Source organism: Otolemur garnettii, unplaced genomic scaffold, assembly GCF_000181295.1.
Source record: "Otolemur garnettii isolate 467f Iridium unplaced genomic scaffold, OtoGar3 scaffold00013, whole genome shotgun sequence".
Lineage (NCBI taxonomy): Eukaryota > Metazoa > Chordata > Mammalia > Primates > Galagidae > Otolemur > Otolemur garnettii.
This window is the reverse complement of record NW_003852408.1, coordinates 24,261,463-24,286,730: the sequence shown is the minus strand read 5'-3', so window position 1 is coordinate 24,286,730 and position 25,268 is coordinate 24,261,463. Positions and strand designations below refer to the sequence as shown.

Below are 25,268 nucleotides of genomic sequence, written 5' to 3'. Positions count from 1 at the left end.
AAAAAAAAAAAAAAAGAAGAGGTAAACATGATGTTTAATAAAGGTTGTTTCATAAGCAGGGAAGTAAAATCATTACCAACTGGATTTTCAAAGATAATAGTGAAAGTAAAAATATGTTGATGCCTAAAAGGATATGTATCAGTTATTTGGGAAATTCATGTAAGTATGACATCTTATTTCCCAAAGATGCTATTTCATTGTGGACTGACTATAGAAATTATTGGTTTGATACTTAATCCTTTTACTGAAAGCATCAGTTTGGTGATTTTGCTTCAGCTCATCACTTGTAGTGTTTTCTAATTTTAACAGGAACGTATCAATGAGTGTGATGAGAAATGTCTTTCAGTTCTGTCAGCTCTTTTAGGGGCAATGGAGCCATGTAAGAATGTGGATGTTCTTCAAGCAGGATTAAGGTGAGAACTCTCTTATGCCTTTTTATTTTTTTTGAGACAGAGTCTCACTATTTCTCCCTCAGTAGAGTGTTGTAGTGTCACAGCTCACAGCAACCTCAAACTCTTGGGCTTAAGTGATTCTCTTGCCTTGGCCTCCCAAGTAGCTGGGACTACAGGCGCCCACCACAATGCCCAGCTATTTTGTTGTTGTTGATGTAGTTGTCATTGTTGTTTAGCAGGCCCAGGCTGAGTTTGAACTCCCCAGCCCCGGTGTATGGGGCTGACACCCTAACCACTGAGATATGGGTACCGAATCTCTCTTATGCCTTCTTCATGTGGTTTTCTTTGTTTCTCGTGTATCTGAATTCAAACAAATGAGATGGAAAATGAACTGCTGGTTTTTTTGTTTTTTTTTTTTTTGAGTGGTGGGTCAAGGGGCTTTGTATGTAGTTATAGCCTTTAATCCCTTATTAAAGTTAAAATCCTGACTCTGGGTGAGATAAAGCTGGAAATAATACTTCTTTGGGGGTCTACCATGAAAAATATGAGTAACACTGGAATTGAAATTAATTTATCTTAAAACATAATACTGATATGAGCTGAGGGAGAACTGTGTATTTAATTCAGAATAGTTATTTGAACACTCTGTGGGGACAATATGACACTTGTCCACCTTGAAAAGGAATCTATAAAATTGATGCATCTGATGTAATATCATAGATCAGTGAGAATAATGCTCAATTCTCTTTTTCATTGAGTATGCATAGGTTATTTTCCTGTAATCTCCTGATGTGATTTGTTCATTAATAAAGGCAGCACAGTAACATGGAGAGGAAAGACCTAGACTGGGTCTGGGTCTTTCACTGACTACTTACGTTCTTTTAAGCAGATCATTTCTGCTGAAGTTTATTTCTTTGGGATTCATAGTTTTGGCCTATATGAAGTAGGAGTTGGACCAATTGATTTTTTTTTTTTAAGATTTCTCTTCTAGTTTGAAAACTCTAGGATTATAATATTTGTTGTGTTTGATGTTTGATGACAGAATATTAGTTGATCAGCAAGTCTGGAAAATAAAACGTGTCTTCACTTTACAAGCTGTGATGAAATGTATTGGAAAAGATGCACCAATAGCTCTTAAAAGGAAACTCGAGGTAAACCTGGATTTTCTCTTACAGATAATTTTTGAAAAAATTGTTTATTGTAATCCACTATCAATTCCTGAAGTTAATATTTTAGGGGGACATTGCTGTACCATTTAGCTTAGTTTTGCTAAAGTGGATTAATAGAAGTAGACATTTATTGGTATGTAGGTGGTTAAATATATTTAACTTTTTCTTAAACTTCATCTTTTTTACTTAAAAATAAAAGTTTAATCATTACTATTATTTTTTTTGGCCACAAACAGTAAATCTAAGTTTGCTTTTCTTTAGATGAAAGCCTTGAGTGAATTAGACCGATTTTCTGTTTTGAATAGCCAGCGCATGTTTGAGGCACTAGCCGCCATGAATCACCGTTCTGTTACACTCTTGAATGAATGCAGTAAGACGGTCATTGGTAAGGACAGTTTTCTTTCATGCTTTGTAGCATCTGACATACCAGTTGGGACTATAGTTCTTTCATTTGTTTTAAAAACCTTGTTCTTCTATGAAAATAAGTATCAAGCAACTTGAATCTTACATTTAAAACCCTCTGGTAATTTTTGTTTGTTTAATTCATTCTTAAAGATAATATCCATGGATGTCCTCTTAAAGTAATGCTGAACATACTGCAGTCCTGCAGAGATCTCCGATATCATAATTCTTATCTCTTTGAGGGAATAGCAGACTATGTGGCTGCAACTTATGACATCTGGAAGTTGAAACATGTGAGTATGTTAGAGTAAGCCTCAGAAACTTTCAAAAAGCATACTAATTCATTTGGCATTTTAAATACTTGTTTTTTACCCTCATAGCAGCTAATATACTAAAATATTCTGACACTAAATTGATATTTTAATAATTAGCTTCTTATTATTTCTGTCTGGGGTTTACTTGTGAATATAGGTACCTGACTTAGGACGATTTGACTTATGAGGTAGTGACTTTATGATGGTGTGAAAGCAATACACATTCTGTGGAAATCAGGCTTTGAATTTTGATCTTTTCCCAGGCTAGAGATAGGAGGTACAATACACTTTTGTAATGCTGGGTTGTGGCAGTGAGCTTCAATTCCCACTCGGTTACATGATCAGGAGGGTTAACAGCTGATACTGACGTGTCACAGGCTTTGTGTTAGATGATTTTGCCCAACTGTAAGCTGATGTGAGTGTTCTGAGCATGTTTAACTATAAGCTAATGTGGGTGTTCTGAGAATGTTTAAAGTAGGCTTGGCTAAGTTATGATGTCCAGCAGGTTAGGTGTAATAAATTATTTTTGATTTATGATGTATTTTCAATTAACGATGTGTTTGTTAGGACTTAACCTCATTGTAAGTTCAGGAGCATCTGTATACTGTTCAATCTTTTAATCATCTTTCCATCTGAAACAAAAATTATGTTGTCCAAAGTTTGCTCTATTATTTGGTTTTCTTTTTTTTTTTTTTTTGAGACAGAGCCTCAAGCTGTCCCCTGGCATCACAGCTCACAACAACCTCTAACTCCTGGGCTCAAGCGAGTCTCCTGCCTCAGCCTCCCAAGTAGCTGGGACCACAGGAGCCCGCCACAATGCCCGGCTATTTTTTGGTTGCAGCTGTCATTGTTGTTTGGCGGGTGTGGGCTGGGGATTCGAACCCGCCACCTTAAGTGTACGTGGCTGGCGCCTTAGCCGGTTGAGCTATAGGCGCTGAGCCTATTATTTGGTTTTCAAAAGGTTGTGTGGTGCTTTGGTTAGATATTTAGCATCATTTTGGTGTTTACACTTCTTCTCATTAGATTTTAAATAATAAAAGTGGGTGATATGATATAGTTATGGTTTATGAAGAATAAAATGTCTTTACTTAATGATTAATGTCCATTATTTCCTTCAGAATAGAAGCCATTAAATTCAGGGTTTCTTTGCCAGTCACTGTGGCTTATGCCTGTAATCCTAGCACTCTGGGAGGTCAAGATGGGAGGATCACCTGAGCTTAGAATTCTGTTCAAGACCAGCCTGAGCAAGAGCGAGACCCCATCTCTAGCTGGGTGTTGTGGTAGGCACCTGTAGTCTCAGCTACTCAGGAGGCTGAGGCAAGAGTGTCCCTTGAGCCCAAATGTTTGAGGTTGCTGTGAGCTATGATGTAACAGCACTCTACAGAGGGTGACAAAGTGAGACTGTGTCTCAAAAAAAAAATTCATGGTCTCTGTTAATACTACTTATAAACACTTAAAAAATGAAGTAGCTAGTATAAATTACTTTTTGCAGTGAGTCAGTGGTAACTATGTTAGATCACTAGGTTCAGTTTACTTTGAAGAGTAAGAAGAATATTTAGCTTACTTTGGGAATTGATTATGGAAAGAAAATAATCATAAGTGAGAAAGACTGAGAGGGAAATTGGAGGTGAACAGTGCAGTTTAATCATGATATAAGAGCTCCATTCTCACTTGCAGGAATTAATATTAAATATGGAAATTTTTGAGTTATCTTTTATGTGTTAGAATCTAGGAAATATCTTGGCTTGGGCATAGGAGTTCAAGATTGAGTTGGACATTTTGAATAACTTGAGAAAAGGTATGTTTACAACTAGTTTTCAGATTTGTTGTACAAAAAGTACATAAGAAAGGATTTATTTTTAAATGCAATGGAAATATGGAAACCAGTTTATGCTGGGGTTCTCAGCTTATAAAAAGAGATTGCTTATTAATTAACTTGACACCTAATTCAGTGTGTGTCATTGGGAGGGGAAGATCACTATTCTTTTTAAGGATATATTCTGTTGATCAGGACAATTGTATGGCTGTTTACATTGAGATCTAATAAACTACTGTTGATTAGCATACTGTATTTATTAAAGAGGTTCCCCTCAATTCTTCCTCTTTTTAAGGTTATTTTTCTCCTTCTGTTATTTGAAGACCTTGGTTTTCGACCTGTTGGTTTGATGGACTTGTTAATGAAGAAGATAGAAGAGGAACCTGACTCCCTGGACCTGAAAAACATCATCTCCATTCTTCATGTGTATTCTTCTCTCAACCATGTCTGCACATACCAGAACAAAGAGTATGTACTGGTTTGTTATTTTGTTTTTTTATTGTTACAAAACATATTTGTACAAAAGATTACAAATCACAAATCTAATGAATTATCACAAGGGAGCACATCCACAGCCATCATCCATGGCAATAAAGAAAGCGTTCCTCACTCATTTATAAAGTTAAACAGCATTTCATTTTATATTTGTTGCTCTTTGTCTTGCTTGTTTCTTTGTTCATTATATTGGTTAATTCATCATAGGAGTTTTCATTTAAAACTCTCACAGGTATCCCACCTTTCCCTAAGTTTATGGTTTGGTTTTCTTTCTTTCTTTCTTTTTTTGTAGCGACAGAGTCTCACTTTATACCTCAGTAGAGTGCTGTGGTGTCACACAGCTCACAGCAACCTCCAACTCCTGGGCTTAGGCGATTCTCTTGCCTCAGCTTCTTGAGCAGCTGGGGACCACAGATGCCCGCCACAATGCCCGGCTATTTTTTGTTGCAGTTTGGCCAGGGCCGGGTTTGAACCCGCCACCCTCAGTATATGGGGCTGACGCCCTACTCACTGAGCCACAGGCACCACCGGGTTTGGTTTTCTTTAACTTCACTGAAAAATTGAGAAATGTATCTTGAACAATAATATTTTATTGTGGTAAGAATTCTTAATAAATTTTTAAGTGTGCAGCATAATGCATTTAACTATGATATTTTAACTATAGACACGGTATTGTACAATGGATCTCTGGAACTTATCTCACAGAACTGGAACTTTATTTTTTTTTTTAATTTTTATTTTTTTTATTATATAATAAGCACATAGATCATGTATATATTAATGCATTTATGGGGTACAATGTGCTGAGTTCATATAGAATTAGGAATGCTTACATCACACTGGTTAATATATACCTTGTCTCATTTACTTAATTATTGTGTTAAGCCATTTATACTCTATGCTAACAGATCCGACATGTACCCTTGCATTATGCACCATAGGTGTGATCCCACTGTTCACCCTCCCTTCATCTTACCTCCCTCTTCCTCTCCCCTCCCAACCCTTACTCTTCACTCTTTCAACTTGGGCCATAGTTGTGATCTATTCTTCATATGAAAATGTGAGTGATTGTAAATTGGTTTCGTAGTAGTAGTACTGAGTACATTGAATATTTTTTCTTCCATTCTTGAGATACTTTACTAAGCAGGGTATGTTCCAGCTCCAGTCTCCATCTTTTGTAAGGCTGCATAATATTCCATGGTATACATATACCACAATTTATTAATCCATTCATGAGTTGATGGGCAGTTGGGCTTCTTCCATGACTTGGCTATTATGAATTGAGTTGCAGTGAACAATCTGGTGCAAATATTTTTGTTTTAAAGTGATTTTTGGTCTTTTGGATCTATACCTAGTAGAGGAATTGTAGCGTCAAACAGCAGGTCTACTTTAGATCCCTGAGTATTCTCCATACTTCTTTCTAAGAACTGGAACTTTATACCTGTTTAGCAGGACTCCCTGTTTTCCCCTCCCCTGACCTCTAACAACCAACATTATGCTTTCTGTTTATATAACCTTGACTTTTTAGGTACCTCATGCAATATCTGTCCTTCTTAGCACAGTGGACAGATCACTATTCTTATTTTGCTTAGCATAGTGTTCTCAAAGTTCATCCGTGGTGTAGCACATGGCAGGATTTCCTTGGAAAGGCTGAGTAATATTTCATTGTATGTGTACGTCATATTTTCTTTACTCATCTGTTGGTGGACATTTAGGTTGTTTATTTATCTTGTTATAAATAGTACTGCAGTGACTATGGAAGTGCAAATATCTCTTCAAGCTCCTGATTTCAATTCTAATTTCAATTTATAGGAATTGAAATATATCCAGAAGTGGGATTGCTAAGTCACATGATAGTTCTACTTTCAAATTTTTTGAGGAACCTTCATACTGTTTTCCATGCACCATTTTGTACTCCATCAGTAGTATACAAGGATTCCAGGTTCTCATATTCTCTCTAGCACTTGTTAGCTTTTCTTTATTTAATAATCATCATTCTAATAGGTGTGAAGTGATATCTCATTGTCATGTTGATTTGTATTTCCCAATAATTACTGATATTGAATGTATTTTCACATGTTTGGGGGCCATTTATACAAGGGTGGACAATTAAGTTCATGAACTCATCCTAGAAAAAGTGCCTCATTGCTGAATATCACTACAGTCACCTTTGAAGTGCTCCCCCCGGGAAGCTGGGCACCAACGCTGCACCTAGACCACCCTTTCAAAGCAGTTTAGGAATTCTTTCTGGAATGGATATCAGAGCTGTCATCATACAAAGTCTGACAATTAAGTTCACAAACTCATCCTAGAAAATGTGCTACATACCTCAGTGCGGAGTATCACTACAGTTGCCAGATGGCTAAGGGAAGTACTTTGAAGGTGACCACAGTGATATTCAGCAGCGGGGTATCTAGCACTTTTTCTAGGATAAGTTTGTGAACTTGTTTGACCTCTTATGTCTTCTTTGGAGATAGGTCTATTTGTACGTCCTTTGCCCATTTTTTAATCACATTATTTATTTTTTTGCTATTGAGTTATAGGAGTTTCTCATGTATGTATTTTGGAGATTAGCCCTTTTTCCGATATACAGTTTGCAATAATTTTTCTCCCTATTTTGTGGGTTGCCTTTTCACTTTGTTGGTTTGTTTCCTTGGTGTACAGTAGCTTTTTAGTTTTATGTAGTTCCCCTTGTCTGTTTTTGCTTTTGTTACTTGTACTTTTGGTGTTACTCCAAAAAAATCACTGCCTAGGCCAATGTCATAAGCCTTTTCCTCTATGTTTTTTTCCAGAAGTTTTATAGTTTCAAGGCTTATATTTAAATCTTTAATCCATTTTGAGTTAATTTTTGTGTATAGTGTAAGATAATGTTCCAGTTTCATTCTTTGGCATATAGCTATCCAGTTTTCCAAACCCCCTTTGTTGAAGAGAACATTCTTTCCCCATTGTGTATTTATTGTATTTTGAAATCAGGAGGTATGATGCCTCTAGCTTTGCTCCTTTTTCTCATTGCTTTGTTCTTTTTCATTGCCTTGGCGTTTCTAGATCCTTTGTGCTTCCATATGAATTTTAAGATTTTTTTTCTATTTGCATATAAAATTCCATTCAGATTTGAATAGGGATTGCTCTGACTTTGTAGATAACTGTATGTTTTTCCATTTATTTGTATCTTCTTCAATTACTTTAATCAATTTTTTTTAGTTTTCAGTATTGAAGTCTTTATCTCTTTAATTAAGTTTGTTCCTAAATATTTTATACTTTTGGGGGCTATTGTAAACAGGAGTGTTGGATAGTTTGTTGTAAGTGAATAGGAACACAACAGATAATTTTACTTCTTCCTTTTGGATGTGGATGCCTTTTCTTTCTTTCTCTGTTTTATTTTTTGCTTAATTGCACTGGCTAGAATTTCTACTACTGTGTTGAATAGAAGTGGTGAGAGTAGGCATACTTATCTTACTCCTGGTCTTAGAGGAAAAGATATCAGTTTTTTATCATTGAATATGATGTTAGTTATAGCTTTTCATGTGTGGCCTTTATTATGGCGAGGTACATTCCCTCCATACCTACTTTGTTGAAAGCCTTTTATCTTGAAAGTATTTTGAAGTTTGTCAGGTGGTCTTTCTGCATCTATTGAGATGATCATGTGGTTTCTATTTTTTATTTTGTTAATGGGGTATGTCACATTAATTGGTCAATTAATGTGATAGATAGATCATATATGCTAAGCCACCCTTTTCTTTCAGGGGTAAATTCCACGTGCTCATTGTGAATAACCCTTTTAATTATCTATTTTGGTTTACTAGTATTTTATTGAGGATTTTTGCATCCGTGTTCATCAGGGATGTTGACCTGTGATTTTCTTTTCTTGTAGTGCCTTTGTCTGGCTTTGGTGTCAGGGTTATGCCATACACATAAAATGAGATTGGAAGTATTCCTTTTTCTTCAAGTGTTTAGAAAAGTATAAGAAGTGTTGCTAATTATTTCCTGAGTGTTTGCTGGAATTCACCAGTGAAGTCATTTGTTCCTGGCTTTTTTCATTTTGGGGAAGTTTTTGACTACTGATTAAATTCCTTATTTATTGGTGGTTTATTTAGATTTTCTGTTTTTTTTTTTTTTTTAAGATTTTTCTATTTCTTCATGATTCAGTCTTGGTAGGTTGTGTGTTTCTAGGGATTTATCCAGCTCTTGGTTACCTAATTCGTTGGCATGTAATTATTATAGCCCAACCAGGTTCATTTACCCCTTGCTTAAGAGGAGGCTAATACATTGAAACAGCAGGAGTTACAGCAGAGAGACAAAGTAATATTGCAAGTTGACCTGCCAGGAGTTGGGAGGAATTTCTCAAATCTGTCTCCTCCCAGGAGTTTAGGGGCCAGGATTTTTAAAGATATTTTGGTGGGCAAAGGGCTAGGGAATTGGTCTGCTGATTGACTAGGGGTGAACTCATAGAGTTGGGAAGCAGGAATTGGCTTCCTGTGCTGAGTTGGTTCCCAGGTTGCAAGACCAGTCAAGTTAAACCCCTTGCTATGGGCCATTGTCAGATTGGGTCTGTTGGTCCATTCAAATGAGTCTAGAACAGCGGTTCTCAACCTGTGGGTCGCAACCCACAGGAACTGTATTAAAGGGTCACGGCATTAGGAAGGTTGAGAACCACTGGTCTAGAAGAAGGCCAGCTTTTGGTTTCATAAGGTTGATACTATATGAGGGCAATGAAAAAAGGTAAGGATCTTTATAACCACTGGGAATGTGACTTGTGAGTAGAAAGCCATTATAGGAGAGCAAGCTAGGGAACAATGGCAGCTTTTATGCACAGAGGGTGCCAAAAAAATGTATACACATTTTAAGAAAGGAAAAAAACTATTAAATTTGTAATATTCAAGTCATGTTTGACTTCTGCAATTGCAAGAGGTGCTCAACGTGACTTGCATTCATCTTTTGTTATCGGTATATATTGAGTATTACAGTTTTAATATAGTTTTTTTGTTTTTTAAAATGTGTATACGTTTTCTTTGGCACCCTCTGTATGTCTGTTTTAACTATACCTATGAGGCCCCTAGCATAGTTCCCATCTTCCAATGTTATTTCCTTCCTTCTGCTAACTGTGGGCTTAGTTTGTTCCCCTTCTAGTTCTATCAGGTACAAATCCTAGTTGTTTACTTGAAATCTTTCATCATTTTTAAAATGAGTGTTTCCATACTTCCTTTTTAGTACTGTTTTTTTCTTCATCCCATAATTTTTGATAGGTAGTATTTTCAATTTTTTTGTCTTGAGATATTTTCTGATTTCCCTTTTGATTTCTCTTTGACCTACTAGTTATTCAAGAGTGTGTTGTTTAATGTATACAATTGGTAAATTTTCTAGTTTTCCTTCTGATATTTATTGATTTTTAAGTTATTTTATTGTGGTCAGAAAAGATACTTCGTATGATTTTAGTTTTCTTAAATTTGTTATCACTACTTTTGTAACCTGAATATGAGCCATCCTTGAGAATGTTCTGTCTGCACTTGAGAAGAATGAATGAGTATTCTGGTGCTGTTGTCTGGAATGTTTTTTATGTGTCTGTTATGCTCATTTTGTCTGTTTTGTTCTGGTACTTTCTTTCCTTATTTTCTGTCTGGATGTTCTACCCATTTTTGAAAGAAGGATATTTAAATCTTTGACTGTTTTTGTATTATTGTCTATGCTGTCAGTCTTTGTTTTAGATATTTAGGTACTCTAATGGTGAGTGCATAGTGCATATATATTTATAATTGTTACATTTTCCTGATTAATTGATCTTTTAATCATGATATAATGCTCTTGTTTCTCTCTTGTGGCAGTTTTTAACTTAAAGTCTGTGTTGTTGAAGGATGGCCGGCCATCTTTGCTCTTTTTTGGCTACCAGTTGAATGTAGTATCCTTTTGCATCCCATCACTTTCAGACTGTATGTATCCTTAAATCTAAAGTGAATATCTTATAGACATCTTATAATTGGGTCTTTTTTTTTTAATCCATTCAGTCATTTTATGTCTTTTGATTGTAGAATTTAATCCATTTATGATTAAAGCAGTTATTGATAGGGAAGGACTGTTGCCATTTTGTTTTTTGTCTTACAGTTCTCATTTCTACCTTTTTCTCTCTTGCTGTCTTCCTTTGTGGTTTGTTGATTTTTTTGTACTGAGAAGCTTTAATTCCTTTCTCTTTTTTGTATGTGTATTCTCTATAGATGTTTTATTTGTGGTTACCATGAGTCTTACATAAAACATCTTTTTTTAACAATAGTCTGTTTAAAACTAGTAACAACTTCATTATGATGCATACAAAAACTATACACTTTTATTCTCCTTCACAATTTGTTATTAGTGTCATACTTTATATCTTTTTACATGGTTTATATATAGGGTGACTAGATTCTAACATCTATAAGGTGGGACAACATGGCCGGGGGGCGGAGCGGGGGTGGGGCAGGGACGGGGCAGGGGCGCAGGGCAGGGCCTGACAACAAGGCAAACTTTGATAAGCAATTCTCGATAATCACTTCTCAGCAATTATTTATTACAATTTAACATTATAAAATTAACAAAAATAATATAAAACTCATATTCTGGCAAAATAGCCATATGGCGGCCGAAAACCATACATTCCCTTCTTGTTCTCCAGCCGGTTTGTGCATTCTTTCCAAAAATCAGGACTTTTTAAAAACGCCGTGGGACGGGACAAATTGTTGAAAAGTGGGACTGTCCCGCCAAAATTGGGATGTCTGGTCACCCTATTTATATGGCAACAAAGTTTTATAGTTAATAGTTACTCTTAATACTTTTGTTTTTCAATTTTTATACTAGAAATAAATGTTCATATACCACCATTACATTACATGTGTTATAGTAGTCTATATTTCTCTATAGAAGTACCTTTACCAGTGAGTTTTATACTTTGATACACTTTCATATTGATGTTTTGTGTTCTTTCATTTCAACTAGAAGAACTCTCTTTCCCATTTTGTATAAGAAAAGACTAGTGGCATTGGTCTCTATCAGCATGTCTTTATCATTCCTACATTTTTAAAGGACAGTTTTACTGGGTATAGGATTTTTGATTGGCAGTTTTTCTTTTAGCACTTGGACTACATTATCCCACGTCCTTTTGGCATGTAAGGTGTCTCCAGAAATTCAGTGATAATCTTATGCGGGCTCCCTTTTATGTGATGAGTTGCTTTTCTCCTTTTTATGAGAGAGGAGTTGCTTTTAAAATTTGTTATGACTTTTGACAGTTTGATTATAGTGTGTCTTGATATAGACTTCTTTAGTTTCATCTTCCTTGGGGTTTTAGGGGCTTCATGAATTTGGTTGTCTTTAGCTTGCCTAGGTTTTTGAAGTTGTCAGCCATTATTTATTTAAATAAGCTTTCTGCTTCTTTCTTTTTTCTCCTAAGATACACATAATGTGTACATTGGTTGCCTTGATGGTGTCTTTTTACCTTTTTTAAACTTTTCATCATTTAGTTATTTATTTTTGTTTGTTTTGTTACTGGATAATTTCAGATGACTTGCTTCTGGTTCAGTGATTCTTCTGTTTAATCACATATGCTGCTGTAGATCTTTAGTGAACTTTTTAGTTCAGTTATTTTTTTCAGCTCCAGAATTTCTGTTTGGTATCTATCTCTGTAGATATTCTCATTTTGTTCATGTATCATTTTCTTGATTTCATTTAATTGTGTTCTTATAAGGAGATTTTTAGAATTCTTTGCTTGGCAATTCATAGATCTTCATCTCTTTAGAGTTGGTTACTGAAGATTTGTTTTGATTCTTTGAGTGTGCCACATTTCCCTGATTCTTTTTGCTCCTTTGCATTTGTATCTGCACATTCAAAGAAACAGTCTCCTCTCCCTGTCTCTGGTTTACCAGAGAAATACCTTCTTCAGTCAGCCCTGCCAGAGAATCTAGGAGGCTCTCAGACCTTTTCTGTGGATGTATGTGTGTATTTTTTTCTTTTTTTGAATTCAGGGAACTTTATTGATGTTACATGACAAAGTGGGGCTCCCTAGACCCCTCCTGTTCTTTAGGAGGTCTGAGTAGAAACTGTTTTGAGGGGAGATTCTCAGTGAGGTGGGGGACTGATCCCAGGAGCTAAGGGCCTTTCTCTTCCTCTCGTGCTCTGGGTGGGGCTGGTGGTCTGGGGGTTCTTACTCCTTGGAGGCCATGTGGGCCATAAGATCCACCACCCTGTTGCTGTAGCTAAATTCATTATCATACCAGGCAATGAGTTTGACAAAGTGGTCATTGAGGGCAATGCCAGCCCCAGCATCAAAGGTAGAAGAATGGCTGTCACTGTTGAAGTCAGAGGAGATGACCTGGTGCTTGGTGTAACCCAGGATGCCCTTGAGGGGGCCCTCTGATGCCTTCTTCACCACCTTCTTGATATCATCGTATTTGGCAACCTTCTCCAGATGGCAGGTGAGATCCATGACCAACACGTTGGCAGTGGGGACATGGAAAGCCATGCCAGTAAGCTTCCCATTCAGCTCAGGGATGACCTTGCCCATAGCCTTGGCTGCACCAGTTGAGGCAGGGATGATGTTCTGGAGAGCCCCGCGACCATCACGTCACAACTTCCCAGAGGGGCCATCCATAGTCTTCTGGGTAGCAGTAATGGCATAGACTGTGGTCATGAGTCCCTCCACAATGCCGGAGTTGTCATGGATGACTTTGGCCAAGGGGGCTGAGCAGTTGGTGGTGCAGGAGGCGTGGCTGACAATGCTGAGGCTGTTTTCGTACTTCTCGTGATTCACACTCATCACAAACGTGGGAGCATCAGCAGAAGGGGCAGAGATGATGACCCTTTTGGCACCCCTCTGTAGGTGAGCCCCAGCCTTCTCCATGGTGGTGAAGACACCAGTGGACTCCACAACCTACTCAGCACCTGCCTCACCCCATTTGATTTTGGTGGGATCTTGCTCCTAAAGATGGTTATGGAATTTCCTGTTCTCAGCCTTGACTGTGCCATGGAATTTGCCATGGATGGAATCATACTGGAACATGTAGACCATGTAGTTGAGGTCAATGAAGGGGTCATTGATGGCGACAATATCTACTTTGGCAGAATTAAAAGGAGCCCTGCAGACCAGGCGCCCAATCCAACCAAAGCTGTTTATTCCAACCTTCGGTTTCACCATGGTGCCTAGAAGCTGGTGCTGCACTAGAAGAAGCGGCTGTCTGACGAACGGGAGGACCAGAGAGCCTATATTTTTTTCTTTTCCATTGTTTTAAAAAAAAAAAATATATATATATATATATGTTTTTTGTATGTGTATTTTTAAGTAGAAGGATATACTAGTTTCTTTTTTTTCCCCAGGAGCTGGTAATGTCTTACTTCCTCAGATATTGTAACTGTTGTACTATAGGCTGAGACATAGGAGACATGCTCCACCTATCCCCTTCTCCTGTAGAGAAGCAACAAGTTCTGCTCTTCTCCTAGTCTTGTAGAGCTGTGTTGCCTGCTGTAACCCCCTGACCCCTTTTTCTTTCTTTCTAACTGCTCCCAGGCTTCCAGACTATACTGATCCCATCAGCTCTTCTGGTGAGGTAAGGCAGAAACTGGCCCTTTGGACAGTGCACCGAAAGGCTGAGATGCTGAAGACATATTCCACTCTTTTCCCTCCCTCCTAGGGGTGAAGCTTAGGTTCTCCACCTCCTCTCAATCTCATAGCTGTGTGCTGGGTGCAGGAAGCTGCTTACCCCATTTCCTTTGTTCCTAACCACCTGTAGGCATCTGGTCTATGCTGGTTCCATTAGTTCTCCACATGAGGCAAGATAGAAACCAGCCCCATGATTCAGTATTGAAGGGCTAGGATGTGGGATGCATAATCTCTCTTCCTCTGAAGGAGAAGTCACAGGCTAAGGCAATCTCTCTCTGAGCTGAAGGGCTGACATGGGTAAAGTGAAATTATTGTTTTCACCTGTGTCAGTGTGGCTGTTTTTGGTTTTGTGCTCATCTGGGATACTATAATCTCTTAACTGGGTACTAGACTTCTCATAAAGGTATTTTGATGTGTATATCTTTCCTAAGTCTCTGTTTTGTCCTATTCCGCCATCTTGCTGACATCACTCCCCTCCCATAGTTCAGTTTTGACCCTAACAATTCATTTGGTCCCAAACTACTGTTTTCTATTCTTTTTATTTTAACCACACTCATACATTTCTACTGTTAGTTACAGTAATTCTTCAGCTATACCAGGTTTTCTCATACCTCTGCTGTCCACCCAGAACGTGTTTCTTTACTTTCTGGATCAGTTAGCTTTCCTAAAAACCAGAAACATGTATAAAATGTCATTTGTTTGAAGAGTGATTAAAAGCACAGACTCTCATACTTAGGTTTTTATTTCAGTCCTGCCATTTTTCAGCTGCTTGACTTTTGGCAAATTACTTATCTGTGCCTCGAGTTATTTCTAATTGCACTGGTATTCTTATAAGGATTAAATGAGTTGAATTAACCTTTGTCAAGTTCTTAAGACAATGCCTCGCATACAGTAATTGTTGGATTAAAAAATAGAATGTGGGTCACAGAGGTGTTGGAGGAACAAACTAGGGCAGTGCTGAGGGTCTCATTGGCAAGATTCACATGCTGTGTCTTTGCCACCAAATGACTTGACTTTTACTTCTTTGTGTCCCTGTAGTTTTCCCTCCAGCTTTAGATTTCTAAAAAAGAAAATATTTTTTATTTTATTTTTATTTTTATTTTTTTTATTTTTTATTATTATTACATTAATGCAAACATGGGGTACAGTGTAGTGTTTTCATATACATTTTGAAATACTTTCATCAAGCTGGTTCACATAAATTTCATGTCATTTGCAAAGAAAACTACAAAAAAAAGAGAATATTTTAATGTGTTTTACTGATAAATAACATAAAAATAAAGGCAATTTTGAAAAAGAAAAAAAAAAAAAGAAAATATGACTGACTGAGTTCAGGTCAAATGCCCATCCCTTAGGGGCACTTAATCCATCCAGTGGTGCTGGCTACCATCCTTGCTACCAAAGTGGCAGACTCAGTTCTTACTGTGTGCCTGTGCCTGCCCTAACTTTCTCCATCAGATCGCCTGGTTTGTCTTGTCTTACACAGATCTCTGGTAGAGACTTGACCACATATCTGTAGTTACATGTCAGTAAGTCTTTTTCTGCCTCTCAGTTGTCAAGCTCTCTAGAGTCAGACCCAGGTTCCTGTTATTCTGAACTTAGCACAGGACCTGGCAATGAATAGGCATTTAATAAAGGGTGAAAAATATCCCCCCAATTCAACCTTCTTTTACTCCCCTTCTTGGGTTTGTCATGAACCTGGCTGCCATTGACCTCCTGTACTTTCTAGACAAGTAGTGTTAAGCTAAGTGGTAATTGAAACTCCAGAAACAGCCCCATGGATTCTTGGGATTAAGAGAACAAGCACTGCATGCTTAGGGGGGTTTCAGCTGCTCTAGTGAGCCTCAGAGATAACTTGGTCGAATAAAGTGGTTATTTAGAAGTGGGGAGGATGACAAAGGTAGCAAAGACTTGGGAAATGTAATAAAGCAGCAGTAGTAGAATTTGTACAATAAGGGAGTCATGGATATATCCTTTATCTATTCTGCTTCCACCTAAGCCAGTGATTCTCAACTGAAGGTGATTAGTTGTCACAACTGGAGAAAAGGTGTGTACGACTGGCCTCTGGTGGGTAGAGGCCAGGGATGCTGTTAACATTATAACAAAGAATTACCCATCCCGAAAGGCCAGTAGTGCTGAGACTGGGAAACCCTGATCAAATCCTTAGGCTCCCACCCCAGCATGTCTTCAGAGGAAAAATGGGGGCCATGTGGCTGATAAATCAAGATGAATCAGTCACAATATCTGAAAGCTCATAAGTGTGCAGTTGCCTGAATTTGGTACTCTAAGGACTATAAAAATAGACATTTGTGTTTCCCAGCCTTCCTAGACCAGAGCCTTGTATGTCCATAGGAAGGCAGTAAATGATGAGCCCCAAAGGAGTTCTTTCTGCAGGAAGGAGAAAGGAAGATGGTGTCTTAGGCTAGAGTGGCAGAGGTTTTAGAAGCAGGGTGGCTCATAGCATTTGGGAAGAGAGTTGACTAGAAGAAATGGGTTAGGTAGGAGAGTGGAAGGAAATTTGATGTAGCACATTGTTTATCCATATGCCGTACATTAATCATTATTTTATTTAAGTGATGGACTGTGAAGGAGAAGGTGTGTTAAATCCAGAATATCTTCCTGGGTTTGAAACCCAGGGAAGGAAACACTTCACATTTAAACTCTGTTGTTTTGGTCCTTTGGTTTCTTTTGCTTTTTGATTCATATTTACTACCTTATATGTAGATAGCCCCAAGTTTGCATCACTGGTTGTTACTATACTCCTGAACTCCAGACCTAAGTCTCTGCAGGTTGTATGTCATCACTGTACATCCCAGAAGTGTCCCAAGTTCAATAATTCTGGATTTCAGTTTGTTATTCTTAACTTATACTTTATAGGAGCTAACAAGCTCCTCTCCTGTCTTCCTTATCTAAGTTGATTTCTTCATTTAGTCAGGGAACATTTACCAAGCACCTGGGTACATAGGACATGGATGAATAAGATAAGACATATTCTTGCCAGAGGATTTTGTGTAATGGGTAAGGTAGATGTATAAACTGGCAATTGAACATATCATGAAAACTAGAGTGACAGAGTTTTATCTCAGGTATTTGGAAATAGAGGTGGGATGTGCTGGGATGCCAGCCTGACGAAGAGGAGGGTCAGCCAGTGCTGCCCAGAGGCAATGGCATCTGATCCGATCTTAAATGATGGATAGATGGGAGTTCACCATGGGAGGATAAGCAGGAAGAACATTCTGAGTGGAAGGCATTCCACATACCAGGCTGGAGGAAAGCAAGGGCACACACCTGCAGGGAACAGCAGCAGTGTGAGCTGCTAAAGCTGAGTTCCAGTGTGAGAAGGGGTGAGAGAAGATCAGAGAGGGGATCACTGCCCAGGCTTCCGCCATGAGTGGTCAGTACCATCAGTGCTGCCTCACTGTTGTCCCTGGGATCTGTTCTATTCCTCCCACCCCATCGTAATGCCACAGCCCCTCTCTCCCTGACCCTGCCGTGGACCTTCCAGTTAATCTCAAACATTGGTCTGTATTTATGATATCATTATTTCTAAGACTTTCTTGTGGGCATATTTGCCTCTGATGTAGGAATCAGTGCTCTGTGCCGTCGTCTCACTGGTTGTTCACCATCAGGCAAGTAGTGAGCACTGTCATACCTCCATTCAAGGTCTTTCCTTTCCCATCTTTTTCACCTGTTGACGTTCTCATTCTCCCAAAGGCTACTGTCTGCTTTCCTTCCTCTGCAGTAACACAGTATGTGGCCTGTGTTAACTTTTTTTCTTACGCAGTGACGTATAGCGTCTGCCCTGAGAGTCAGATTGATGTGGGTTCAAAGGTTATCTGTGTCATTTCTTAGCAGTGTCACTGTGGGAAGGTGACATCACCTAATTTTGATTTTTTTCTCTCTTCATTTGTGCTTAACTACTTTGTCATACTGTGTGACATTAGCTCAGGGTGGTATGATTACGCTTGCAATTCTTTTTTTAAATTTGAGACAAAGTCTCAGTCTGTTGCCCGGGGTGGAGTGCAGTGTCGTCATCATAGCTCACTGCATCCTCAGTCTGCTGGGCTTGACCCATCTTCCTCACAGTTCTTTTAACCCAGAGTATTGATAGCTAGAGAATTTTAATTGGTTATGAAACTGCTGTAGTAGTCTAGGCCTTATAGGAAATCCAGTGTAATGATTAAAAAGTTCTGAAGCCTGACAACTTGGGTTCTAGTACTGTTTCTGCTACTTCCTTGGCGTGTGGTCTTAGGTAAGTTACTCAACTTCTCTGAGCCTGTTTATTCCTCTTTATTATGAAGGTAATAATAATTATTATTCCCATAGAATTTTAATGGGAATTAAATGAGTTCAAGTTTATAAAATATTCGTCTTGTGTAAGGTATATAGCAAAATCCAGCATTAATTGAATGTGTTATCCTTGTTATGATAGCCACCTGTCCAGAATGATGTGTGGACATCATTTGCAAGCCTGATTTTCTTATTCTTTTCTTTGGACTCCTTAGAGATGTTGGTTCTAGGGAACCTAACTAGCCCTACCAAAACTTTGTCTTCAGTTTTTGGAAACTGACTTTTCTTTCTTTCCCAGACAGTTCCTAGATGTGATGGCTAGTGCTCTGACTGGTTGTCTTTACCACATCTCTTCTGAAAACCTATTAAATGCTGTGCATTCATTTTGCTTAATGAATTATTTGCCTCTCGCCTCTGTTAATCACCTGTTCCAAAAGGATGTCATCAGTGAGCTGCTGAGAGCAGGTAGGATATCAGTGCACAATGGTGATGGGAATTAGGCACAGTCACTGCCTTGTGATTCTGCATGGAGTCTGAGTTCAGGTAGTGTCAATTAAAATTTGCAGAGCAGATGTTACTTAGGAAAGAAATAATGGTGGTGAAGTCAAAGGTCAGTACTTTAATGGCAGATCCCACATATGAAAGAAAAGAATAAGAAATGCATCATCGTTATTTTTATTTATACTGTATCCACCTGCACAAAGGCTAAATGTTCAAGTTGTTCTTTATGCCTTGATCAGAGTGTTTGCATTTCCTAATCCTTGCACATCATATTGGAAGTCAGCTTTTGTAAGTGTAAACTCTTGGTCATTTATGACCTATATTGAGAGTATGCTTGTTCAGATCAAGAAAACAAATAACCACCAAATTAGTGAGTTATTTACTCTTAGAACCAAATTAACTGTTGACTTTTATTCTTTAATGTTAAACAAGCAAAAGCAGTATCTAGATAGGTAGACAAAATTTGTACACACTACTAAGAATAGTGTAGTTCACAGTTTTTAAAAAACAGTATTATAGGCTGGGCACAGTGGCTCATGCCTGTAATCCTAACACTTTGGGAGACTAAGGCTTGAGTTTCAAGAGTTATGAGCTCAAGAGTTCATAACTAGCCTGAGCACAAACAGGACCCTACCTCTGCAAAAAGTTAGAAAAGTTAGCTGAGCAGGGTGGCGCAGGCCTATAGTCCCAGCCTCTCAGAAGGCTGAGGCAGGAGGATCGCTGGAGCCCAGAAGTTTGAGGTTGCAGTGAGCTATTATCACACCACTGCACTCTAGTCTGGGTGACAGAGAAAAGCTCTGTCACAAACATTCTGTCGTAAATAAATAAACAAACAAAAAAGCCAGTATTATAAAATCAAATCCCTGAGTTGAGTCATGAAGAATCAGTACCATGTGCTGATTTTTTTAGGCAGTATGATATTGGAGGAAGCAGCCTTGAATGCAGAAAACCTGGATTCTAGTCCCAATTTTATCTTTAATTAATCACAAGACTTTTCAGCATTCCTGGGTGTTTACTTACCTATAAACCAAGGAGTTTAGACTAAGTGAACTTTAGAGATACTTTAAAACATAAAACATTATCAAGTACAGGGCTTTGACCTGAACACTGTGGAAACTAGAGAGACACAGATTCTTTAGGTAAGAAAAAGATAATTAGAAATATGGACATGTTTTATAGTTTTTAAAATGGACATGTTGATAATAGTTTTTAAAATGTGGCATTAATATCTTTTCCAAATGATTTATTTTCTTCCTTTTTTGTTTTGTTTTTTAGATGACATGGAGAGGAATGTTCACAAGCTTCACGTTTTAGAGACTTGTATAAAACTTGATGATACCCCTTATCACAAGGCCATAGACCTCACACTGCCACAGGTGCCAGCCGCTCCACCAGATCCAAACACAAAGGTTGCAGAGGTGCTAAGTCGCCTTCTGGGTGGTGGAGGATACTTCTCAAAAAATGTGCAGCTGACACCTATTTACTATATTGGTATGGGATTTTCGTTTTATTTTCCTTTTTTTCTGACCGAAGATTCTAAGTTCACGGCAGCAGGTTGATGCAGTATAGCATTGCCTCTGGAGCTAGATGCCTGGGTGTGGATTCTTGCTCTCCACTTACTAGTGTTCTGACTTCAGGCATTTACTAACTTCACTTTCTTTATCTGTAAAATGACAATACTAATAGTACCCACCTTATAAGGGCCTTGTAACCATAAATGAAATTATGTAGGTAAAAGCCTTAGACTAATGTTTGGCCTGCATGCATTTCAGCCACTGCCATTACCATTACTGCTAGTAGTGTTAGACATTTTGGCACAGAAGATCACTTTGAGCAATGTTAGAAAAATTAAAATCATTCTTTTTCCTTCCAGATTTTGAAATCAGAATGGATACCAACAGGAGTCAAGTGCTTCCATTTTCTGACATGGATGCAACTTCTGCTACAGATATTCAAAGGTTGCTTACATATACTCATTTGCTGGGCTTTTTGAATTTAAATCTTTAATTCTAAAACACTTCATATTAAATAGCGGTAATAATAATAAGACCTTATTTTTGCCTGAAGTTTGCCAAGCATGAAGAGACCTTTCATCCATAAATCTGTTTCTCCTTAGGTATAAATATGGGTGTTATGGTTGAATACAATCATATTCAGTACATTTATGAAGTTGGGCCATTTAATGAAGCAGACATTTTTTAAAAATTAGGTTTTGAAGCTAAACAGTTCAATATTACAATGTTAACATAATTGAAACTATCAGTGCAGTGTGTACTTTTGACAGTATTATAGTGATTGTAAAGACTTGAGGCTTCTACAGAAACCAAATACCCAGTAAATATTTTGTTCTACCACCAAGAATCTTCCAGAGGTAAAGAAACTTTAGCTTTTGAATCAGGCTGTATCTGTATGGATCAAGCATGCTGAAGCTAATCCAGAGTTGTTTTCTTTGGTTCATACTGTGTCTTTGGAAGAAATATGGTGCTGTACCGTAAGAGACTGTCTTGCCCACTGCATAAGATCATGAAATCACTGCACGCACCGCTGTGCTCAGGCAGCCTTTGTGGAAAGGCTCTGCTAGGCTCTGTGGTGCACGCAGAGAGCTGGGTCATACATGGACCTGACCCCAGGGAGCTTACAGCCTGTGTTACTCTATTGAGCATGTCCACACATTTGATAGAGAGGAACAGATTCAAACTGTAGGGATTCAAACTCTTACCTGCCCATCCCTCCCTATTCACCTACAGTTCTGTGCCTTTTATACCCCTTTTCTGAATGGATTGAGCCTAATCCTCAGTGTCTTTTTTCAACTGCCTTCTTTCCATGTTATCCATCTTCCCTCAAAAAAGGCTTCTCTCTGGGTGGCGCCTGTGGCTTAAAGGAGAAGGGCTCTGGCCTCTATGCTGGTTCAAACCCAGCCCTGGCCAAAAATTGCAAAAAAAAAAAAACCGCTTTCTCTAACCTCATTCAATGATCATTTTTCTTTTCTAGGCATTCTATTGTTCTGGCATGATAAAGTAACATAGTCATTCTCAGCATAAAGAGCATTCCTTTAAAAATACAAAATTTCTATTGTTTTCTGACAGCCAGAGTTTAGGCGAGGACAGATTACAAATGTCTTTTCCCCCTTTTTACTCAGGGAACTTACTATTTCCAAAGTGCTAGGAACAGTGAAGAAACAAATTACACCTTCTGCATTTTTGTGACTTTTGTACATTTTATCTTTTTAACAGTCTTGCCTTTTTTCTTAGGGTTTTCTTTGTATTTGATCTGCCAGTTTGGGTTTCTAAGTGCTCCTCTCTCTGGGAGACAGTAAGTCTAAGAAGAGCACTCACCGTTTGGTATTGTCTACACCAACCTTCCCCGGGTGCTGTGAATAGTGTTCACATTGGAAATCAGCACCGTGTGGGAAACCCTGGACCCCAGTGGGTGCTTTCTTCATTAAAAATGTAGCCATCCCTTCAACCTGAGAGAGAACTTTGTGTTAAGAATTTGTATGTACTTTTTGTTTATAAAGCAGCATTATGTACTGGACTGTCTGCAGTGGCCTAGTTACAGAAGTAAAGGGCACAGACAGGTGGGAGTGGTGAGGACTGTGGTCAGTGGAGAGCTCAGCTTCGCAGTCTCCGAGGAGCAGCAAGGCAGCCAGACTGTAATGGTCATGTCAGTTACTGGTCTTGTTTTGTTTGTTTTGTTTTCAGAGTAGCCATGTTATGTGTGCCTAGAGCTGCTTACTGTTTGGGTTCGAGCCACCCCAGAGGATTTCTTGCTATGAAAATGCGGCATTTGAATCTAATGGGTTTTCATGTGATCTTGGTAAGAAAAAAAATGAACTATTCTTCAATTACTGATGTGCATTCTAATAGCGTCCAAGAATCTGAAATTGGTTACTAAGACTCTAGAGCAGCGGTTCTCAACCTTCCTAATGCCGCAGCCCTTTAATACAGTTCCTGTGGGTTGCGACCCACAGGTTGAGAACCGCTGCTCTAGAGGAATTGCCAGCATCATTGGAATGTTTTATTGTTTTCTTTGAGAAAGAGTTTTTTTAATACATGATTTGGCTTCTCCTCAGCTGATTACTGTCATTTACCACAGGTTTTATAAATGTTATTTTGGTCAGCTTTAATCTTTTTTTTACTAAGAGGAAGAATGTAAATAGTATTTTTTCAAATTTAATTTAAGACACACAAAACCTTATTTAGTTTTCAGATTATCTCGAACAAGAGAAGCAAAGATGTTCAAGCTTTGTTTTCACGGCCAGTGTGAGGCTGGTAGAGGATGTTTGTCACCAGAAAGAGCTGGATGGTTGAGGGAGGAGGGGTCTTGCCTCTGATGCTGCACTTTGATCCACAGCTTTTCTTAAACAGCCTCTTCAGATGTCTCTACGTAGCAAGAACCTTAAATATAAATGTATCTGTATGTTAATGTCAGTCCTGCATATAATGTGAAATGTAAGCATTCCAGTCTTCCCTTAAAGTACTTCAGTATCCGGAAATGGATTACACACGAGTTATTGAGAATGAAATGGCCCCTTTCTCTTAATGGGCTGCTACTTAAGGTTTTGTTTTTCATACTGGTGATTATATGTATTCTAAGGAAGATTTCCTCAAGAAATTAGTTTTTGCACCATTTAGAGGGCCTTAAACGTTTTTATATTTTTCACTGTTAGAGGTTTCTTCAACATGTAGTATTATTAAGCCTTTAAAATATGAGTAATTAGAAGGTAATGTTTACTTTTAAAAGGTAGTTGACTTGATGTTACTGTACTATGTTTGGATCTCTAAACTAGCTTTTATGTATCATTGTCTCACAAACTGATTATTTTCCTTTCTTTTGTAAGGTTAATAACTGGGAGATGGACAAACTAGAGATGGAGGATGCAGTCACATTTTTGAAGAACAAAATCTATTCAGTCAAAGCCCTTCCTACTGCTGATACAAATTTGCAAAGTGCATGTTAAAGTAAAAATCAGCCTTTTCACATTAGGATACATGCATTTGTCAAAATGAATAAAGATTATAATGCAATTGTCAGTGGAATTGCTCTCTATGTCAAAAAATATTTCTTATGTTCATTGTTAAATTAATTTTAAGAATGGAAGTAATGTTGTTATTAGTATTTTAGAATATGCTGAGGAAATTCTAGAAGGGATGTTTTTCCTACGATACTAATCCCCTTTCGTGCCCAAATATTTGAGAAATTCATGAGCTGTAGGTTTCACCTTTTCTCATTGTCTCCAATGCATTAGAAACTGGTTTCTTAGTTGCAGTGCGTCACTGGCAAGTGGATGTGTCACTTCTTTGGTTTGCAATATGAGTATTTATACTTCTGCCATAGCTGCTCTGAGACTTGGGGTTGTACCTTTAAATCATTTTCAAACATTAGCCAGGTGGCAGTTGTCAAGTGTGTAAGAATCGGTGAAGTAGCATGTTAAAATTGGGTGAGGATGACATTGGCATTGGTGACGAGCACTGCTGGTAGAGCTGTTTTATGGGCTGTAAGAGAAACACAGATAATAATACACAGATGGCAGAGAGTCCAAATTTGTTACAACTGATAGGCTGCAAGTTGCACCGTTGTTGAGGTCATTCCTTGCTTTCACATTCTTCCCTTTTACTTTTCCCACCATTTCATGAAGTCTTTTAAATTAAATCTATAAGTGAACTGTGTCCTAAATCACACCTGAGGGCTGTTTTTCAATTATGTTTGTTTTTCAAGTTCAAACATTTTGTTCAATATACCTGTCTACCTAGTATTTGACTCACTGGGGATCTAGTGATGAGTAGCATGATCTCTTGTAGAACTTCCTTGCCAGTTGGTGTTGTTCTACCCCCGGCTACACAGATGTGCAGTTAATGGATGTGTTTCTACATGCCTGGCACTGCTAAGCATTCATGTGTGTTCTCTCTTCATTATTTTAACCACGCTTTGAGCTGTAGTTGCCTTTGTGGTTCTCTTTGGGGGTTTCCTTTATCTCTAAAGTGATTATAAGGTATTGGGCAAAGGCTGCACAGAGGAGGGCAGGGCTAGAGTTTGAATGGGTTGATCTGGGTTTATAAGACAGGTAGTTGAGCATACCCAAGCTGGCCAGACAAAAACGAAGAAATATGACAAGAGTTGCCAGGTTTTATCAACTTATCCAGCCTGCATTTAGAAAAGGTTAGAGCTGAAGGGAAGTTTGGTGGTCTTGTATTATACCTCTCACTTAATGGATGAGGAAGATAAGGCCCAAAGAATTTTATTTTCTGAAGTCTAAGCCCTGCCATTGGATTCTAC

At 38.2% G+C, this 25,268-nt stretch overlaps 1 protein-coding gene and 1 pseudogene across 1 annotated transcript in view; one reads left to right on the top strand and one right to left on the bottom strand.

The window, feature by feature from the left end:
• The window catches only part of FASTKD2 (FAST kinase domains 2), a 27,919-nt gene extending 3,827 nt beyond the window's left edge, over positions 1 to 24,092 (top strand). The window contains exons 3-12 of the mRNA XM_012802147.2: positions 310 to 413; positions 1,435 to 1,543; positions 1,823 to 1,946; positions 2,117 to 2,256; positions 4,389 to 4,561; positions 18,790 to 18,956; positions 20,268 to 20,483; positions 20,866 to 20,950; positions 22,694 to 22,808; positions 23,833 to 24,092. Coding sequence (XP_012657601.1) covers positions 310 to 413; positions 1,435 to 1,543; positions 1,823 to 1,946; positions 2,117 to 2,256; positions 4,389 to 4,561; positions 18,790 to 18,956; positions 20,268 to 20,483; positions 20,866 to 20,950; positions 22,694 to 22,808; positions 23,833 to 23,952 — 1,353 coding nt within the window. The 3' untranslated portion in view covers positions 23,953 to 24,092. The remainder of the gene's footprint in view (positions 1 to 309; positions 414 to 1,434; positions 1,544 to 1,822; positions 1,947 to 2,116; positions 2,257 to 4,388; positions 4,562 to 18,789; positions 18,957 to 20,267; positions 20,484 to 20,865; positions 20,951 to 22,693; positions 22,809 to 23,832) is intronic.
• LOC111723603 lies at positions 12,750 to 13,801 on the bottom strand (annotated as a pseudogene).
• Positions 24,093 to 25,268: the final 1,176 nt, after the last annotated feature.